Source organism: Neophocaena asiaeorientalis, unplaced genomic scaffold (genome assembly GCF_003031525.2).
Source record: "Neophocaena asiaeorientalis asiaeorientalis breed wild unplaced genomic scaffold, Neophocaena_asiaeorientalis_V1.1 scaffold540, whole genome shotgun sequence".
Taxonomy (NCBI): domain Eukaryota; kingdom Metazoa; phylum Chordata; class Mammalia; order Artiodactyla; family Phocoenidae; genus Neophocaena; species Neophocaena asiaeorientalis.
In genome coordinates this window covers 4,533,017-4,549,153 of record NW_020172141.1, presented here as the reverse complement: position 1 = coordinate 4,549,153, position 16,137 = coordinate 4,533,017, and the positions used below count along the sequence as shown (strand labels likewise).

The 16,137-nt window shown below is 42.7% G+C and overlaps 1 protein-coding gene across 1 annotated transcript in view; it reads right to left on the bottom strand.

Moving 5' to 3' along the window:
- Positions 1-16,137, bottom strand: part of ULK2 (unc-51 like autophagy activating kinase 2) — a 65,328-nt gene that overhangs the window by 36,168 nt on the left and 13,023 nt on the right. Inside the window, exons 6-13 of the mRNA XM_024752708.1 lie at positions 13,461-13,634; positions 12,528-12,601; positions 10,662-10,763; positions 9,300-9,358; positions 8,010-8,092; positions 6,434-6,481; positions 6,003-6,091; positions 139-310 (exon numbers count right to left, since the gene is read on the bottom strand). Of these exons, the coding sequence (XP_024608476.1) occupies positions 139-310; positions 6,003-6,091; positions 6,434-6,481; positions 8,010-8,092; positions 9,300-9,358; positions 10,662-10,763; positions 12,528-12,601; positions 13,461-13,634 (801 nt within the window). The remainder of the gene's footprint in view (positions 1-138; positions 311-6,002; positions 6,092-6,433; positions 6,482-8,009; positions 8,093-9,299; positions 9,359-10,661; positions 10,764-12,527; positions 12,602-13,460; positions 13,635-16,137) is intronic.

Here is a 16,137-nt window from a genome sequence, read left to right as displayed (position 1 = left end):
AGTTCTGAGAATTCCATCAACTAAATAAAATGTCCATTTGAAAAGGTGTCCTACACAAGACAGCGTGATATAAAGGTTAAAAAATGCTAGTCTAGTAAATTCAGAAACATAATGTGTACAAGCAGAAAAGATTCTCACATGAGTGGTCTGACGAGGTGTTGTGTGGAACCAAAACAAAGTCATCCGTGTCACAAGAAGAGTTCTTGCTACTAGTACTGGCGGAATCTTTGGACACCTGGAGGGAGCTGGGAGGACCCAACGGTGGGGAGGGTAAGCTTTCTTCCTGAATATGCTGCACATCTGGAAGGGACTAAAATTAACAACATAAAATTAAAAGTGGCCTCATAATAAAATGCAAGTCAGAATAGCCATCAGACTAAGGAATATTTTCATGAAAGTGGCACAGAGTTCAATTCCATTTAAGATTAAAAAAAATCTCTTTGGAAAATCTTTCCCTTAGAAAAGCACAGTTTAAAGTGTCTTTCCATAATGACTTCTAAAATGTTTTCCAAAAATGATACTTAAAAATACATCATACCAAAACAACAACAACAACAAAAACCCCATCATACCAGTTATCACATGTACAAGCTGCCTCTCCTGAAATGGTTGAGGTGAGTTTTTATCATCTCCACGTCCCCGTTTCAGCGCATGGCCTAGCAAAGCAGATACTCAATACCTGTTTACCTCATGACTAAAACAAAACGTCCAGGGACTTTAAATTAATGACATCCTGCACACACAAAGTTTTAAATCTCCAATGAAGAAAACATTATAAAAGGGAAAGCAAGAGACCCATGTTCACAGTAAGGATAAGGGCATGTAAGCAGAGAGATCATTTACACTTCCAGAAGGAGAGATTTAGAAAACCTTACAGGCGTGGGTGTGTTCCTTTTGTGTTCTTTTTTGTCAGGGGAAGGAGTTGATTTGTGGGAGACAGGACAGGAAGGGAAGAAAAGCATATAAAGATATTTAAAGATACGTGGGCGTAAGTAGCTACAGACCTCTTGACACTTGCCCACTTCAAGGACACTAGTGACAACTCTAAACTGAATGTCTTCATCATACAATAGTTTCCTAAAACAATGAACTTCGTAATTTGTTGTGTTAGGTCCCCATTACCATGTTTAACCTTTGTTTCTATTTAAGAAAAAGGAAAATACTACATAATACGCTCTTCCAACCCCAGGGTTAGTAGCTACTGCCCCTGTGAATGTCACTGAGCAGTGAAATCAGTCTCAGATCTCCTTATCACTTCTGTGTGTGTGTGTGTGTGTGTGTGTGACATACACATGATATAAATTCTCCTTATCACTTCTGTGTGTGTGTGTGTGTGTGTGTGTGACATACACATGATATAAATTCTCCTCATCGCTTTCGGAAGAGCACTTACGCTTCAAGGTTATAAAGAGAGGAAGATCGAGGACTAACATGACAGAGCACCTACCATGGGCTATAGGCTTTCCGTGTATTATCTAACTTCAGCCCTGTTCTGAAATCCATTTCATACATAAATAAACAAAACTCAGAAGATTAGGAAATCTGCCAGCTGAAGAGCAGTTGAGCTGGGCTGGATTCCAAGTATCTAACTCCATGATTTCTTTCCAGTGCCATTTCTTTCCAGGCAGGAACTCTCTCAATTTCCTCCTTTGCTATTTATAAAATCACCTTCATCCACAACCACTTGGGTGGAAGAGATGCTTCTTGCATTCAAAGCTAATCTCTCCACTAATTCTCCCCACCTCCTCAGGGACCCAGATCACTCCCCTCTGCTCCTGACACTTTCACCCTCTCCCTTTATTCTGGCTTTTTTCCCCTCTGCACACAAACATGTTGAATTTGTCCACATCTCAAATCAATGCAGCCCTCTCAGTTACCGTCTTCTCTCCCTTCTTCACTTAACAATGTTTCTTGAAACTTCAGTCTTCACTGACCCCAATTCCTCACCCCCTGTGTGTCGCCTAACCCACCATAATCCACCTCCTGCTTTCAACCCTCCACCGAAACCGCCTTTATTAAGCCCACCGGGGACCCCTGTGGCCGCATTCTCCGGAGGCTCCTCTATGCCTTAAGTGACCTGACTGCGACTCCGACACTGTGGGCCGCTCTTCTCCTGACCCACTGCCTCCATTCAGTGACCCTACTCTCTTGCTTTCCCCACTGCTTCTTAGTCTCCTTTGCCCCTTGACGGAGAGGAGTGGCTTGCGGGATTCCCCAGGGCCACCCTGGGCCTCCACTCGGCACACTTCGTAGCCTCACCTGGGGTCACTCTCACCTTCCTGCCTCAGCTACCACTGCCAGAGTGACAACTGCAGCCCTGCCTCTCCCAGGCTGTCCCCGCGTCTGCACACCACCAGCACCTCGCCTCTGTGCTCCCTCGCTGAGTGGCTCCATCAAAGTCCACCCACTTGGGTCCCATCGAGATCATCCTCTTCCTTAGGTCCCAAGTTCAAGCGATCTCCAGGCGCCACAAACTCTTCACCTTGCACTTCCTGGCCCCTCGTCTTCCCCTTTCCTACTGCTGACTTACTTCAGGCCCTCATTCTCAATAAAAACAAAGCAAGACCAAAACCAAACCAAAAAAGCTGCAATGGTCACAGGTTGTTCTCTTTGATCTCGTAGAGAGGATTCTCTCCTTGTCTCCGATCCAATCCTCCACCTGCTTACGGAGGAATTTATTTGCTAAAACACAGTGGATCAGATGACGCCTCCACTTAAGATCTCTCAAATGGCTCACCACAAAAAGTCTGGCCTCCCCTGCTCGGTGCCCAAATTCTGCCAAGACACAGCCTCTCCCTACCCTTCTGGCTCTGCTTTCCCCTCAAGCACATAACCAATGCTCTCTGTACCCTACAGACTGAATCGTCAGAGAAGCCTGTCCAACCAGAGCTTCCTGCAACGATGGGAGAGTTCTGTTCTACCCAGCATGGTGGCCACCAGCTACATGTGGCTATGAGCACTTGAAATGTGGCCAGGGAGACTAACGAGCTGAACTTACATTTCACTTAATTCTAATAATGCCAAGGACGGCTACAGATTCCTTCAGCGGGTCACCATTCCACAGGGATTCCTCTGCTTACAACACCACTCTTCTACAAATTCACCGTGCTTACCCTTCCTTCCAAACTCAACTCAAGGGCTTCCCTGGTGGCGCAGTGGTTGAGAATCTGCCTGCCAGTGCAGGGGACACGGGTTCAAGCCCTGGTCCAGGAAGATTCCACATGCCATGGAGCAACTAAGCCCGTGCACAACTACTGAGCCCGTGCTCTAGAGCCTGCGAGCCACAACTACTGAGCCCATGTGCCACAACTACTGAGCCCATGTGCCACAACTACTGAAGCCCGCCCACCTAGAGCCCGTGCTCCACAACAAGAGAAGCCACTGCAATGAGAAGCCCGTGCACCACAACGAAGAGTAGCCCCCGCTCGCCGCAACTAGAGAAAGCCTGCGTGCGGCAACGAAGACCCAACGCAGCCGAAAATAAATTAAAAAACAAAAAACAAAAACAAAAAACTCAGCTCAGTGCCTCTCCTGAGCATCTTTGCTGGCTTCTTAGTCTGATTTCATGCCCCTCATCCACACTGCCAGAGGCAGTAAAGGCGTGTATACATATGCTTCTATAGCGATGCTTTACCTGCCTCTTCTCCACACAATTAAACTAAAAGCTCCTCAATGAAGGGACCTGGTCATATCTTCCACTGGTATCAACCAAAACTTCACAGAAAGTAGGCATTTAATAAATGTGATTAAAGCAACAGATATTCAAGAGATATTCTCTAAGTAGCATTTAGCCTATAGCCAGTATCATAACTAAAAGAGTGACCTGAGCTTTTTGTTACAGAGTTTTTGTTTCTCACCTTTCGAAGATTTCTCTGGAAAGAAGTAGCAGCTGGATATTTGTGTGAGAACGTAAAAAAGAGAATGTTACGTGGGCATGCCTGCATGCATCCACCCTCAGTAAAAGAGTCTGCTGCGGCCCTAGGAAGGAAGGCAGTGCCTATAGGAAGTCCTCTCACTTTTGCAGACTATGTTGAAGCAAGGCCTAACAGATCATCCCATTTTCTGATCTCACTAACTGGAAATTACATTACATTACATTGTATTATTCCTGCTCTCCTCTTATTTCCAGATTTCCTTGTTATTTTCACTTCAAGCATTAGCTTGTCATAAAGGCCTTCTAAAAAAGGTTTTTCCACCAAAGTTCTGAGCATCTAAGTATGTCTCCCCTCCCCCGCCCCTCGCCCCTCCTCCTGCCAGCACCTGTTCCACCCTTCCCAGCGGCCCAAGACACGCTGCTCTCTTGCGCTCCCTTTCAAAGCATCCCCATCCAACAAAAGCCCAGCACACTCTGTCCAGTCAAAGCACTTCCCAGCTGCATCCCTCCCGGCGGCCCCTCTCTTTCTCCTCCCTTGGGGTCCTACCCTCCCCCAGGCTTTCCCACACTCAGCTTCTCCCCTGCTGTCCTTCTCCAGCACCATCTCTGCTTTTCACACCACATGTCACCTTGTATCACATACGTGCTCCATCATGGTAGCTACCGTTATCAAGTACTCACTACATACTACCACCCACTCCCCTTCAACCAGAGGTTAACCAGGCCTCTGTAACCTACGTTACAGACAAGGAAGCTCAGCTCAGCCTGGGAACTGACCTGCCCTGTAGGATACAGTGAGCAAGCAGCAGGGCCAGCGCTGAGGCTGGTCCTGCCCAGCTCCAAACAGAGCCTTCGGTCTTTCCCTGCAGTTCCGCTCCCCAGTCGCTCCAAATCCAGTGTTTTCCTATATTCCAGACTGAAACTGGAAATATACAACACTTTTTTCCCCTCTTAGTTTTTTTAAGTTCATGGGAATGTAATGTAAGTCTTATTAGTCCATCTGCTTTTTCTATCTGGTTTGAGTCTGCAGGGCTGTGCAGAAAGGTTTCTTGCCAGCTTTAGGACTCATCCGTTCGCAACAGGCTGCCGCAGCATCTGCTTTCACTGTGGGGTACTGGGTTTCCCTGGAAAATAAGAATAACTGCACCTGCCACTTCCTGAGTATTACTGTGTGCCAGGCACCGGAGCAGGTGCTTTTGCTCATTTATCCTTAAAAAACTCTATGAAGTGGGTAAATTATACTCACTTTACTTATGAGAAACAGGCTCAGAGACACCGAGTCACCTGTCATAGGTAATATGGCAAGTCAGGGATGTGGAAGCTCCCAAGCCCCAGACTCTTAAGCCTCAAGCTGCTAATCACCCAACCAGCTCCCTCTGTGATTCCCCGACCCTTCTGCCAGCAGAATTCAAGAAATGCACGTCTGCCAGGCCAGTCTGGAAAATACCTGCAGTGGCTGACACAACGGCCCCTGGACCTTGGCTTGTGAAAAGTCTCAAGGTCACAGCCCTCTCAGGCAGCAAGAGAGATGTGGGGGAAAGTCCAGAAAAGCACAGAAGTCGGAAAGGCAAGGCCTGGGAGAGCAGAGCAGAAGGAAGGAATGACCAGAAGTGGCCGTAAGTTCTCAGGATCAGGAAGAAGCACTGAGACTGCAGGGAAGATGGCCATGGGGTGCACGGCTCGGGCAGCCCTGGGGAGGGAAGAGGCTGCAGTGGAGCCGGCTCACAGGGCCAGTCACCATGACTACGGGGCCTAAGGCAGTGAAGTCCGCTCAGAGGGTACTTGTCCACCACTGCAAGTTCTATGTATGATAACTGTCCAGACCGATGTTTATGACATTCATGAAACAAATGCGAATTACCTATCTACGTGTCACAGTGACATCTTTCCCCACCTCACTGGTCACGAAAGGGTGAGAGTACTGTGTTCACCAGTCAGAGGGGAGTGTGCACAGCCAGATAAGGCGGAGTCCAGATCGAGGGCCTCAACAACAGCACTCTTTGCCCAGGCCTCAGCTGCACTAGGAAACTCCACACATAAAGAGAATACCCATGACGTATCTGCAGGCTCTGTGAGCAGATGCAATAACACAGGCTCTAACGTTACCTTTAATACAACCAGGACTTACAGGTGGAGAGGCGAAGCGACAGGATGGAGAGCTGCTACAGGGACCTTCAGAGGCGGAGCCGGCGTACACAGGCACCGGGACCGGGCAGGCTGGGGGAGAAACACCGACGAATGGAGTGCGATTACACGAGCTGTCCACTAGCAAACCTGTCACAACTACTACAGCTTTGTGTTGGCCAAAAATTTACATTCACCTACTTATTACAGCTCCCATGGGTGAAACCAAAAATGCAGTAATTACTAAACTCTTTCAATTTGGACTTGGAAGGAAAAACAGAATTGTAATTAAATAAACACAACTACAAATATTTAAGCAAAGTTCAACGAAATCTTGAGAAGCACATAAAAAATTAATTTTGTAATACCAAATACTAATTTTTCCTTAAGTTTGCATTCATTCTTTAAGTAGAAATGTAAAAAGTGGGTACTCACATTTTTTTACTGGAACTTGCTCAAGAAAAGGATGGCTAAAAAATGCTTCTATAATGAAAATGAGAATGCAACCATTAAACTGATGTTGATTTTTGCAGATAGGTTAACCTCGTCAATGTAGTCAACATAATATCCTTGAGATCGTACATAATTATTATTAACTTCTTTACATAGACTCCATTTCCTTTAAATGTAAAAGCACGTTATTTTATAAATCATCCATAAAACCCATCAAATTATAAGTAATTCTTAATGAATGAAAAATTTAAAATAATGGTATGAATCCTCAGAGTGTCCATTACCAGCACAGCACCCCTGAGGTGACTAAAGCAGATGTGTCCTCTAGTGTGTGCTGTCCTCAAACAGACAAGGGCACGGAGAACTGTTGACCAGGCCCTCGCTAGTCGCTCTGTGAACTATGGCTCTTAACTGTCCTAACGGGAAATCTTAGACAGCTGATTTGTACAATAAACTCTACTCTCCTGTCCCAGAAGAAATATTCCTACAGCTGGTTTCACATTTTTAAAAAAGCTATTAATTTGATTTTTAGTTTCTTCAGCTATTCACCAAGGATAAAACCTACACAGTAAGCCTGCTAATTAGATAAAGATAAATAAGTAGGTGAGTACATGGCAGTTCACTAATTTACTCTTTTCCTGTATGTATAATTGCGTTATTTCTTTAAAACCTCACGAAGACCATCTCATTTTTCATTAAGTCTCCAAATTGTATGTTAAAATAGCACAGAGCAGACAAGGAGAATGGCACAGCCCAGCACGGAGGCTCTCCAGGTAATACACAATCAGGAATGAGCTGAAGTCAGGTTTAGTCTAAACTACCTCCCACTCGGAAGCACTCGGTTCACTGTCCCAGTAAATGTTCTCAGTAGACAGTAGCTCTAATAGTTTCTGTCTGGCGGAAAGATGAAATAGTCTAAACATATCTTTTCTTAAAGTGTGGTAAAAATTGGAATTAAACTTTAGTCATGTAGTTAGGTAAATATTTTTATCTTTCCGAGGGAGAAATTAAACTGAGATTGCTCTGTGACCATGAGAAATATCAGCCAATAGTGAAACGACAAATAGGATAATAGCTTCTAAATTATTGATTATATTAACTATCTATTTACCTTCCATACATTTACAAAATACATGAAAGAAAAAAGACAAAGAGATAGAAAAGTAAAACTGATTTTCATTTTCTTCTGAAACATCTATAGTATCTTTTAAAAAAACCTTTTCACGTGGTTGCCAAGGTGGGTAGGGGCGTAGGGATGGAGTGGGAGTTTGGGATTAGCAGATGCAAGCTAGTATATATAGGATGGATGAACAACAAGGTCCGACTGTATAGCACAGGGAACTATATTCAACATCCTGTGATAAACCATAATGGAAAAGAATATGAAAAGAGTGTATACATATGTGTAACTGAATCACTTTGCTGTACACCAGAAACTAACACAACATTGTAAACCAACCATACTTCAATAAAAAATAAATTAAAAAAAAACTTTTCTGAATACACAAAAATAAAATTAGAAACTAGCATACATACAAAATTTGAAAATATTACTTACCAAAGTCCATTCTATCTTTTTGGTTTCTCTGAAGCAAACCCAAAAGGAGATTAGCCAAATAAGGGGATGTTTCTCTGGGAATGCTGGGGGGGAAAGGACAAAAAACCACCTAAGTGGTGAGTTTATATATTAACTACACGACTTTCGCCTTCATTACAGTAAATTAAAATGTATATACAGTTTCACAAACACTACATTTTATACCAAGAGGAGCATGGTAGACCCCCACTCCTTAAAGGAAAAAACAAACAAACAAACACTAAGCAACTGCCTTTGAAAAACAGCATCAATTTGGGAAGACTCTTGCATCGTGCTTCTTATTGCTGTTTTTGGAATATCTGCGAGAACAAAGCACTTCACAAGCACAGACCGTCTTGAGTTTTAACACAATGTCGACCTAGCACTAACGGTTGCTACAGAGTTCTCTGTTAGACAAACGCCACCTCCAATTCCATCTGCAAAAGGGCAGAGCTTAAATAAATACACGTGAGAAATAACACAGCTTCCTGAAATCCAATAAAAAAGGACAAGGCAAGAAAAAAAAAAGTAATAGGAATATGTAATTCACAGAATAAAAACTACAAAAGGATGTTAAACAAATAGCGAGCCAACCTCACTAGTAAAGAGAATAATGCAAGTTAAATGAAGAGCTAATTGGCCCTGCTTGGGAGGCATGGAGACTGGTAACAACCCCTGCTGGTAGAACGCAGGAAAGGAGCGCACTGCTTGTTCAGCAGTGCAAACAGGGCCAGCCGAGCTGGAGAGAGTGTCTCTAAGCCCAACAATTCCATTTCTAGGAGTCCATCCTAAAGGAATGCACAAATGTGTGTATACATGCACGCACGCACACATATACACAATCTCTCCTCAGTAAAGCCTGTTTGTAGTATCCAAAAAAATGAAAACAGGGATCTGATTAAACAAAATACGTTACATCTAACTAGGGGACTCTAGCTATTTTAGAGCAAGCTATTTTCTAGGGGAAAGCGTAGCTATTTTCTACTTTATGCACATCTATTCTGTTTGCATCTCCCTCCCCTCAAAGAACACATATAACTTCTGTAGGTTTTTCTTTTAAATAAACTTAACATTTTTAAAAAGAAAGAAAATGATACAGCACACAGGCACCTACGATACACTAGTAATTTTCTAATTTCCTGTTAAAACGAAAGCTCTCCTTACTGTTAATTGAACAAAGATTCAATAACGGAAAAACATAAAACACACAGAATTCAAATAGATAACACTGCACTGACAAATGGTAAAACCCGGTGTAATCAAAACACATACCTAGGCGTTAAGTTTCTGTTTTTCTCATAAAGCATCCTTAGGTCTTGAGGACTATTAGCCTGTTTAGGAAAAAAAAAAAAAAAAAAAAGGGAAGAAAAAGGTTTAATTTCCTAAACAACAAAGGGCAAAAATTCCAAATCATGTGATCAAAGCTCACATTCTGCTATAGAACAGAGACTCTGAACTTGAAAGCCATGGAATGCTGAAGGAGCCATAGATGGGCACCAGGAACTTAAAAAACTTCTGAAATTGTACATGAATTCTGCACATCTGGGCATAATAATGTACCTTTTCTGAGGTCAGATTCTCAGAAAGGCCTGAAAATCACTACTCTGGAGGTTACATGGCCTACCCACAGGTGTATTTTTACTGTGTAAGATCAGGGTGTATTTTACCTCCGAGGGATTCAAGGAAGAGAACTCAGATGACTGCTACCCTTCTGCCATAGTAACAAGCAGCACCCTCATAATAAGTGCTGCTGAATTAGTGAAGCTGTCTCTATGCCCACACTAGGTTGGGAAATTAAGTGTTCAACCTGGCTGTGTCACCGACTTTTAAAAACCATGTTGGGCAAATAACTTCACTCTGTTCCAGTTTTCAGATTCAAAACTCCTCTTTGTAACTGGGCAGTATGAACTCAAGAGGAATCATTGTGATTATATCCTAGGAGGCCTCTTTTTGACAGGATGTTAAGGGAGAGGAAGACCTACTCAAAGTAACTTCTATAAAGCCTAAATAATTACCTCTCACCCAGCAGTGACAGGAATAGAGAGCTGGGGACAGTTTCCAGTGATCTTCCCAGACCTGCCCTGGCCCTCACGTGGATTCCAGGACCCCAAAACAAGGCTACGCAGGAAGCGCTGACATCACTGTTCACACCTATTTCCCACCAGGTTGTTAGCTAAGCTGCACCAGCTTTTATGAGCCTGGGGAACCTAAGCGGCCCCAGGCCCAGTCCAACTACTAGGGAAGGCAGATAAAAAAGGAAAAAGCGAAAGATGTTCTGGCTCGCTACAGCAGTTTTGCCTGTTAACAAAATCAAAATAAGTCACAGAGGAACCAGAAACACTGCTTTCAAAGTACAGGTGACCCTTGAACACCATGGGTTTGAACTGTGCAGGAACCTTTCTTCGATACATGCTACAGTACTACACGATCTGCAGCTGGTTGAACCCACGGATGCAGAACGGCTAGTACAAGGGGCCGACTGTAAAGTTACAGCACATTTTCCACTGCAAGGGGTCAGCACCCCTAACCCCTACATCGTTCAAGGGTCAACTGTATTCCCCATTTTATAAGTCAAAGGCAACTGCAAAATGAGAAGATCCCCAAACTGAGCACATCCAAAAAAAGTCAAGGTACCTGAAAAGGCGGTTTTCCAACAAGGCACTGATATATCACTGTCCCTATGCTCCACAGGTCGGCCTTGGCATCGTAATGTTGAGACATAATAACCTCAGGAGCCTGGGGATAGAACAATTCAAGAGACATGCATCAGGCCATTTACATAATTCATATGTATGGATTAATTAGCTGGAAAAGGTCACACTCCTAACAAAACTACAAAAACAAAAACAACACACTGTGATATTGCCCTAATCAAATGATACTGCAATGAATACAGAACCACATTCTTACATTGAGGCTTACTGGTAAATCTCAGAAACAACGGCGCATGAAAAGAAGCAAGTTGCAGAAACAAACATTTCTATATAATATTATGGACACATAAACTACAAAAAGAGTATTAAAATAATAATAAAGAAAAATATACCCCAATTACAGGATAAAGGTTACTTCTGGGGTAGGAGAGTGGGAAATGGAAAAAGGAGGGCACATGAACTGTTTCTGAAATACTTTATTTGTTTCTAAAAAAAAGATCAAAGCAAACATGACAAAATGTTAACTTTGTTAAATACGGATGGTAGGTACACAAGTGTTTGCTATACTATTCCTGTCATTTGAAAACTTTTAAAATAATGGAAAATCTGTTATGCAAAATACAATAATGAAAACTATCTTGGGACTTCCCTGGCAGTCCAGTGGTTAACACTCCGCACTTCCAATGCAGGGGGCGTGAGTTCGATTCCTGGTCGGGGAACTAAGATCTCACATGTTGCTCAGAGCAGCCAAAAAAATAAAATTTTTTTTTCTCTGCTGCTTTGTCACAGCTGTTTTCCCACCCTCTCATTAGATGTTGCTTTTTAAAAATACCATCAATCAAGGCAAGCACAGCATTAAACAGGAATGTCAAATACACTTAAAAGATAGTGAAATTTTATTTTCCAGGCATAACATTTTTATTTATTGTCCTTAATAAATTTCTTATTGAGCCACCTCCCTTTAATAATCAGCCCAAGCACTCTGTCTATCCTCAAGGTTATTAGTTCAAGGCTGAACTACTTTCACACTCAAGAAGCGCAAAATAGTATTTAATTATATTAAATTATAACATTTACTATATAAGCAGTAAGATTATGATCAGGAAAAAGTAAGTCTAATACAAAAAAATTTTTTTTGAACTTTGATTACTAGTTCCCTTAGCTCAAAGTGGTTTTATATTAGAAGAAGCCCTAATTGAACATAAAACCATTTTAAATTAAAACTGAAATAGGTACATTTATTTACTTCACAGGATCCTGAAGTTCCAGAATTAAGGTATTTCCAGGCTTAACACCTCACATTAGTTCAGAAGTTTCACAGCTTCACCCTATCAGACCTGACAGTAACCACAGGAGAGGATAAAGAGGAAAACTAAGATTTTTTTTTCAGCTGTTAAGTGTGACACTGATGGAAAACACTTCTACAATATAGGGATACTGTCTAAAGAGACAACATGCAGAAGATGACTACACCCTACAGCTGAAGAGGTACGTGCCCCGTTATTTTTAAGTATTCCTAAAATTATACATTATGTATAGCATGACCATATTTCATCAACTTTTGTTTTCCATTTAATCTAACAGGAGATTTCTACCATAATAACTAACTAATCATGTTAAAAAATAAATGCCAGTGGGCAAAGATCACAGACTTTCACAGTCCGCTATACTAAAGTGAAAGACGTCTGCATTATGTCATTATCAGTAATAGAATTAACATTTGTAATACAATAAAAACTCAGACTATATATAAAATCACATCTTACTTGGAAACAAGCCTTATACTTAAATTCCAATGCTTATGCTGCTGTGCTGTAAACACACAAGGATGCAAACACTCACTCACCATGTACATTGGAGACCCACACAGCGTTGCAGCCATCATGTTACTATGCAGGTAACGAGCAAAACCAAAATCCGCTATTTCACAAAATAAAAAGGAGAAAATCAAATGATATCTTTGCTCAGTTAACACAGATCATATGATTCTTTAAAGATATAAGAGGGTACAAAAGAACTGTGAGAAATTAAAGCTTACTGAATAAGACTGTCCACCAAAGAAAAGAGAGCTACCTCACCTTCAACAAGTTAAGAAACAGTAGTCATCACCAACTGCACAAGTCACTGCTCTCCCAGTTTTGTAACCAAGAAGGAAGTGCCACACTTCGCAAGAGAAAATGCTAATTATAATACATGATTCATTAATACAGCTCTCATCCGATATCAATACCAGGTATAGAACTGGAGCTGTTTTTGTCCTCCTCCAGATACCAGATGTAACCCATAAAATATCAGAGATTTCTTAAAGTACTGCTAAATAATTATTTTTCCACCAACGAAGAGAAAAACATTTTTAAAAATCTAGCATTATAAACTGCTTCAAATAATCCTGAGAGTGCTAAGAAAACTTCCAAGTAAGAAGCCTGAACTAAATGATCTCTCAGATCCCTTACGTTAAAATCCAACCAGCTGTAAAGAATCAGGGTGATTAATTTGCTGCCAGCAACCATGATACATTAGCTTCCCTGTGATAAGGAGAAGCGGGATTTCCTGCTGGGAGTCACACTCAGAGCTCCTAACATGGGGTCTTTGGCCCCGTCTAGCACCTGCTGCCAATAATGTAAAGGGTTCCCATATCCAAATGTATCTCACTGAACTCAATAAAAATTTTAAAAGTGTCTCAACAAAGTCCATCATTCTAACAAAGCTGAACTAAAATCATCTAAAAATACCAAGTCCCAAAAACGTTCTTTGCATGAGACAATACATAGCCAGGTACCTATTTTGATGCGAATACCACTGACAGTGGACTTCCGACGATTGGCATAGGACAGCAGGATGTTCTGGGGCTTGAGGTCCCTGTGGATGATCCCCTTGGTGTGCAGGATCCGCATGGCGGCTGCAATCTGATGCAGAAAGACTCTGATGGTGTCTTCACTGAGAGTGCCCTTAGCTGGGAGAAAAGGCGCTCCGTCAGCATTCAAGTATCATCTGCATATTCTGAGGAGAGCACTGAGGGAGTACGGAACTGGGATTCGCATTTTCTTACTGTTTTTACTTTAACAATTTAAGTCTGTGAAGAGAGAGCGGATATCTCAAAATTTTTAATCGATCTGTCGTAAAGAGAACTGATTCACACTTGCATCTTTCATTTCCACTGGTGTTCCTCTTTGGCTTTCCTCTCGCATTTTTACTGGGAAGAATGGGCATGACAAGAGGTGCTCAACAAATGTGAGTCTCCTCCACAAGCCAAAAATAAGTCCCCTTCATATCAAACACCTGGAATAAATGCCCACATTTAATTCCAACCATTACCTGAGCACGAATTAAAAACAGGTGAACTGCTTGGATGGCGAGACTTGGGCATCCCCTCCACGTGCGCCTGCCGGGGTTGGTGGCCCTACACCTGTCTCCTCCCATCTCCCTGCTGCCAACACACCGCCTCACTGCAGCATGTCTCCTAACTAAAGACACCCGTAAGAAGCCATGTCTTCGGTGCTATGAAGAGGTGGTAGGAATGATCTGAGGGTAGTCACTGTTCAGCAAACAGCAGTGTTTCTACGCGCACACTGGAGCACGTAATGGAACAGAGCTTGGTTTGGGGTCAGGCTGCCTTTGCTCAAATCCCAGCTCCTCCACTTACTGCGTGACCCTGGAAGATGACCCCTCTGTGCCCATCCTCATCTATAAAAAACTGAAAATAGACTAACCACACGGGGCTGTTGTAACAATCAAGCAAGACAGCATATTTAATAATAGAGACTTCAGAAAAAGGCCTGGTACATAAGTACTCAAATGTGGGCAGTACACAAATATATACTTCATGACAGTGGGTCTAAAAAGTCATTCCTTGAATCTACATTAGGGATTTAATATCCATGGCCCCATTTTAAAGCCTTTGTGAACATACTTCTGCCCATACAACTCTAGAATATGTTCTTTATAACCTTTCCATATGCACTTAAGATTAAGAAAGAAATAACATTAACACTCAGAACAAGTGAAATATTACTTTAAAAATCATTTTAGGGGCTTCCCTGGTAGCACAGTGGTTGAGAATCTGCCTGCCAATGCAGAGGACACAGGTTCGAGCCCTGGTCTGGGAAGATCCCACATGCCTCGGAGCAACTAGGCCCGTGAGCCACAACTACTGAGCCTGCACGTCTGGAGCTTGTGCTCCGCAACAAGAGAGGCCGCGACAGTGAGAGGCCCGCGCACCGCGATAAAGAGTGGCCCCCGCTCACCACAACTAGAGAAAGCCCACGCACAGAAACAAAGACCCAACATGGCCAAAAATAACTTATTAAATTTTTTAAAAACATCATTTTAATGACACATTAAGTGACAGTTTATGTCCTTAACACCTTCAAATAAACTAAATCCCCATGGTTTAAAAATTACCAAATTGGGCTTCCCTGGTGGTGCAGTGGTTAAGAATCCACCTGCCAATGCAGGGGACACGGGTTCGAGCCCTGGTCCGGCAAGATCCCACATGCCATGCAGCAACTAAGCCCGTGTGCCACAACTACTGTGCCTGTGCTCTAGAGCCCATGAGCCACAACTACTGACCCCGTGTGCCACAACTGCTGAAGCCCGCACACCTAGAGCCCGTGCTCCCAACAAGAGAAGCCACAGCAATGAGAAGCCCGTGCACCGCAACAAAGAGTAGCCCCCGCTCGCCGCAACTAGAGAAAGCCCGCGCGCAACAATGAATAAAAGACTCAACACAGCCAAAAATAAATAAATAAATGTAGTTTTAAAAAAAATTATCTAATACTTTTTCCTGTGAGGGTAGTTCTTAACCTACCCACTTTTAAAAATTCTTTGGAGTTCTTTTCCTGATGCTATTAAAAAATAAAAATCCAAATACGCTAAAACATATGAAAAGTGAAATCTTCCCTAATCCCATCCTGGAGATGAGTGAACACTGTTTACCTCCGGAGTATATTCTTCCAGATCTACTTCCCCGCAGGTGGCAACACATAAATGACTGCACATTAGTGGGAGCATCAAATCAACAACTAGAGCTTTATTTTTGTAACATCTTACTTAAATTACACTGAAACAATTAAAATGGACGGTAGGGCTTCCCTGGTGGCGCAGTGGTTAAGAATCAGTCTGCCAATGCAGGGGACACGGGTTCGAGCCCTGATCTGGGAAGATCTCACATGCCGCGGAGCAACTAAACCCATGCGCCACAAATACTGAGCCTGCCTGGTAGAGCCCGTGAGCCACAACTACTGAAGCCCACGCGCCTAGAGCCCGTGCTCCCAAAAAGAGAAGCTACCGCAATGAGAAGCCCGTGTACCACAACGAAGAGTAGTCCCCCGCTCGCCGCAACTAGAGAGAGCCTGTGCGCAGCAACGAAGACCCAACACAGCCAAAAATAAATAAATTAATTAAATGTATTATAAATAAACAAAATTTAAAAAATGGATGGTACAGGGCTTCCCTGG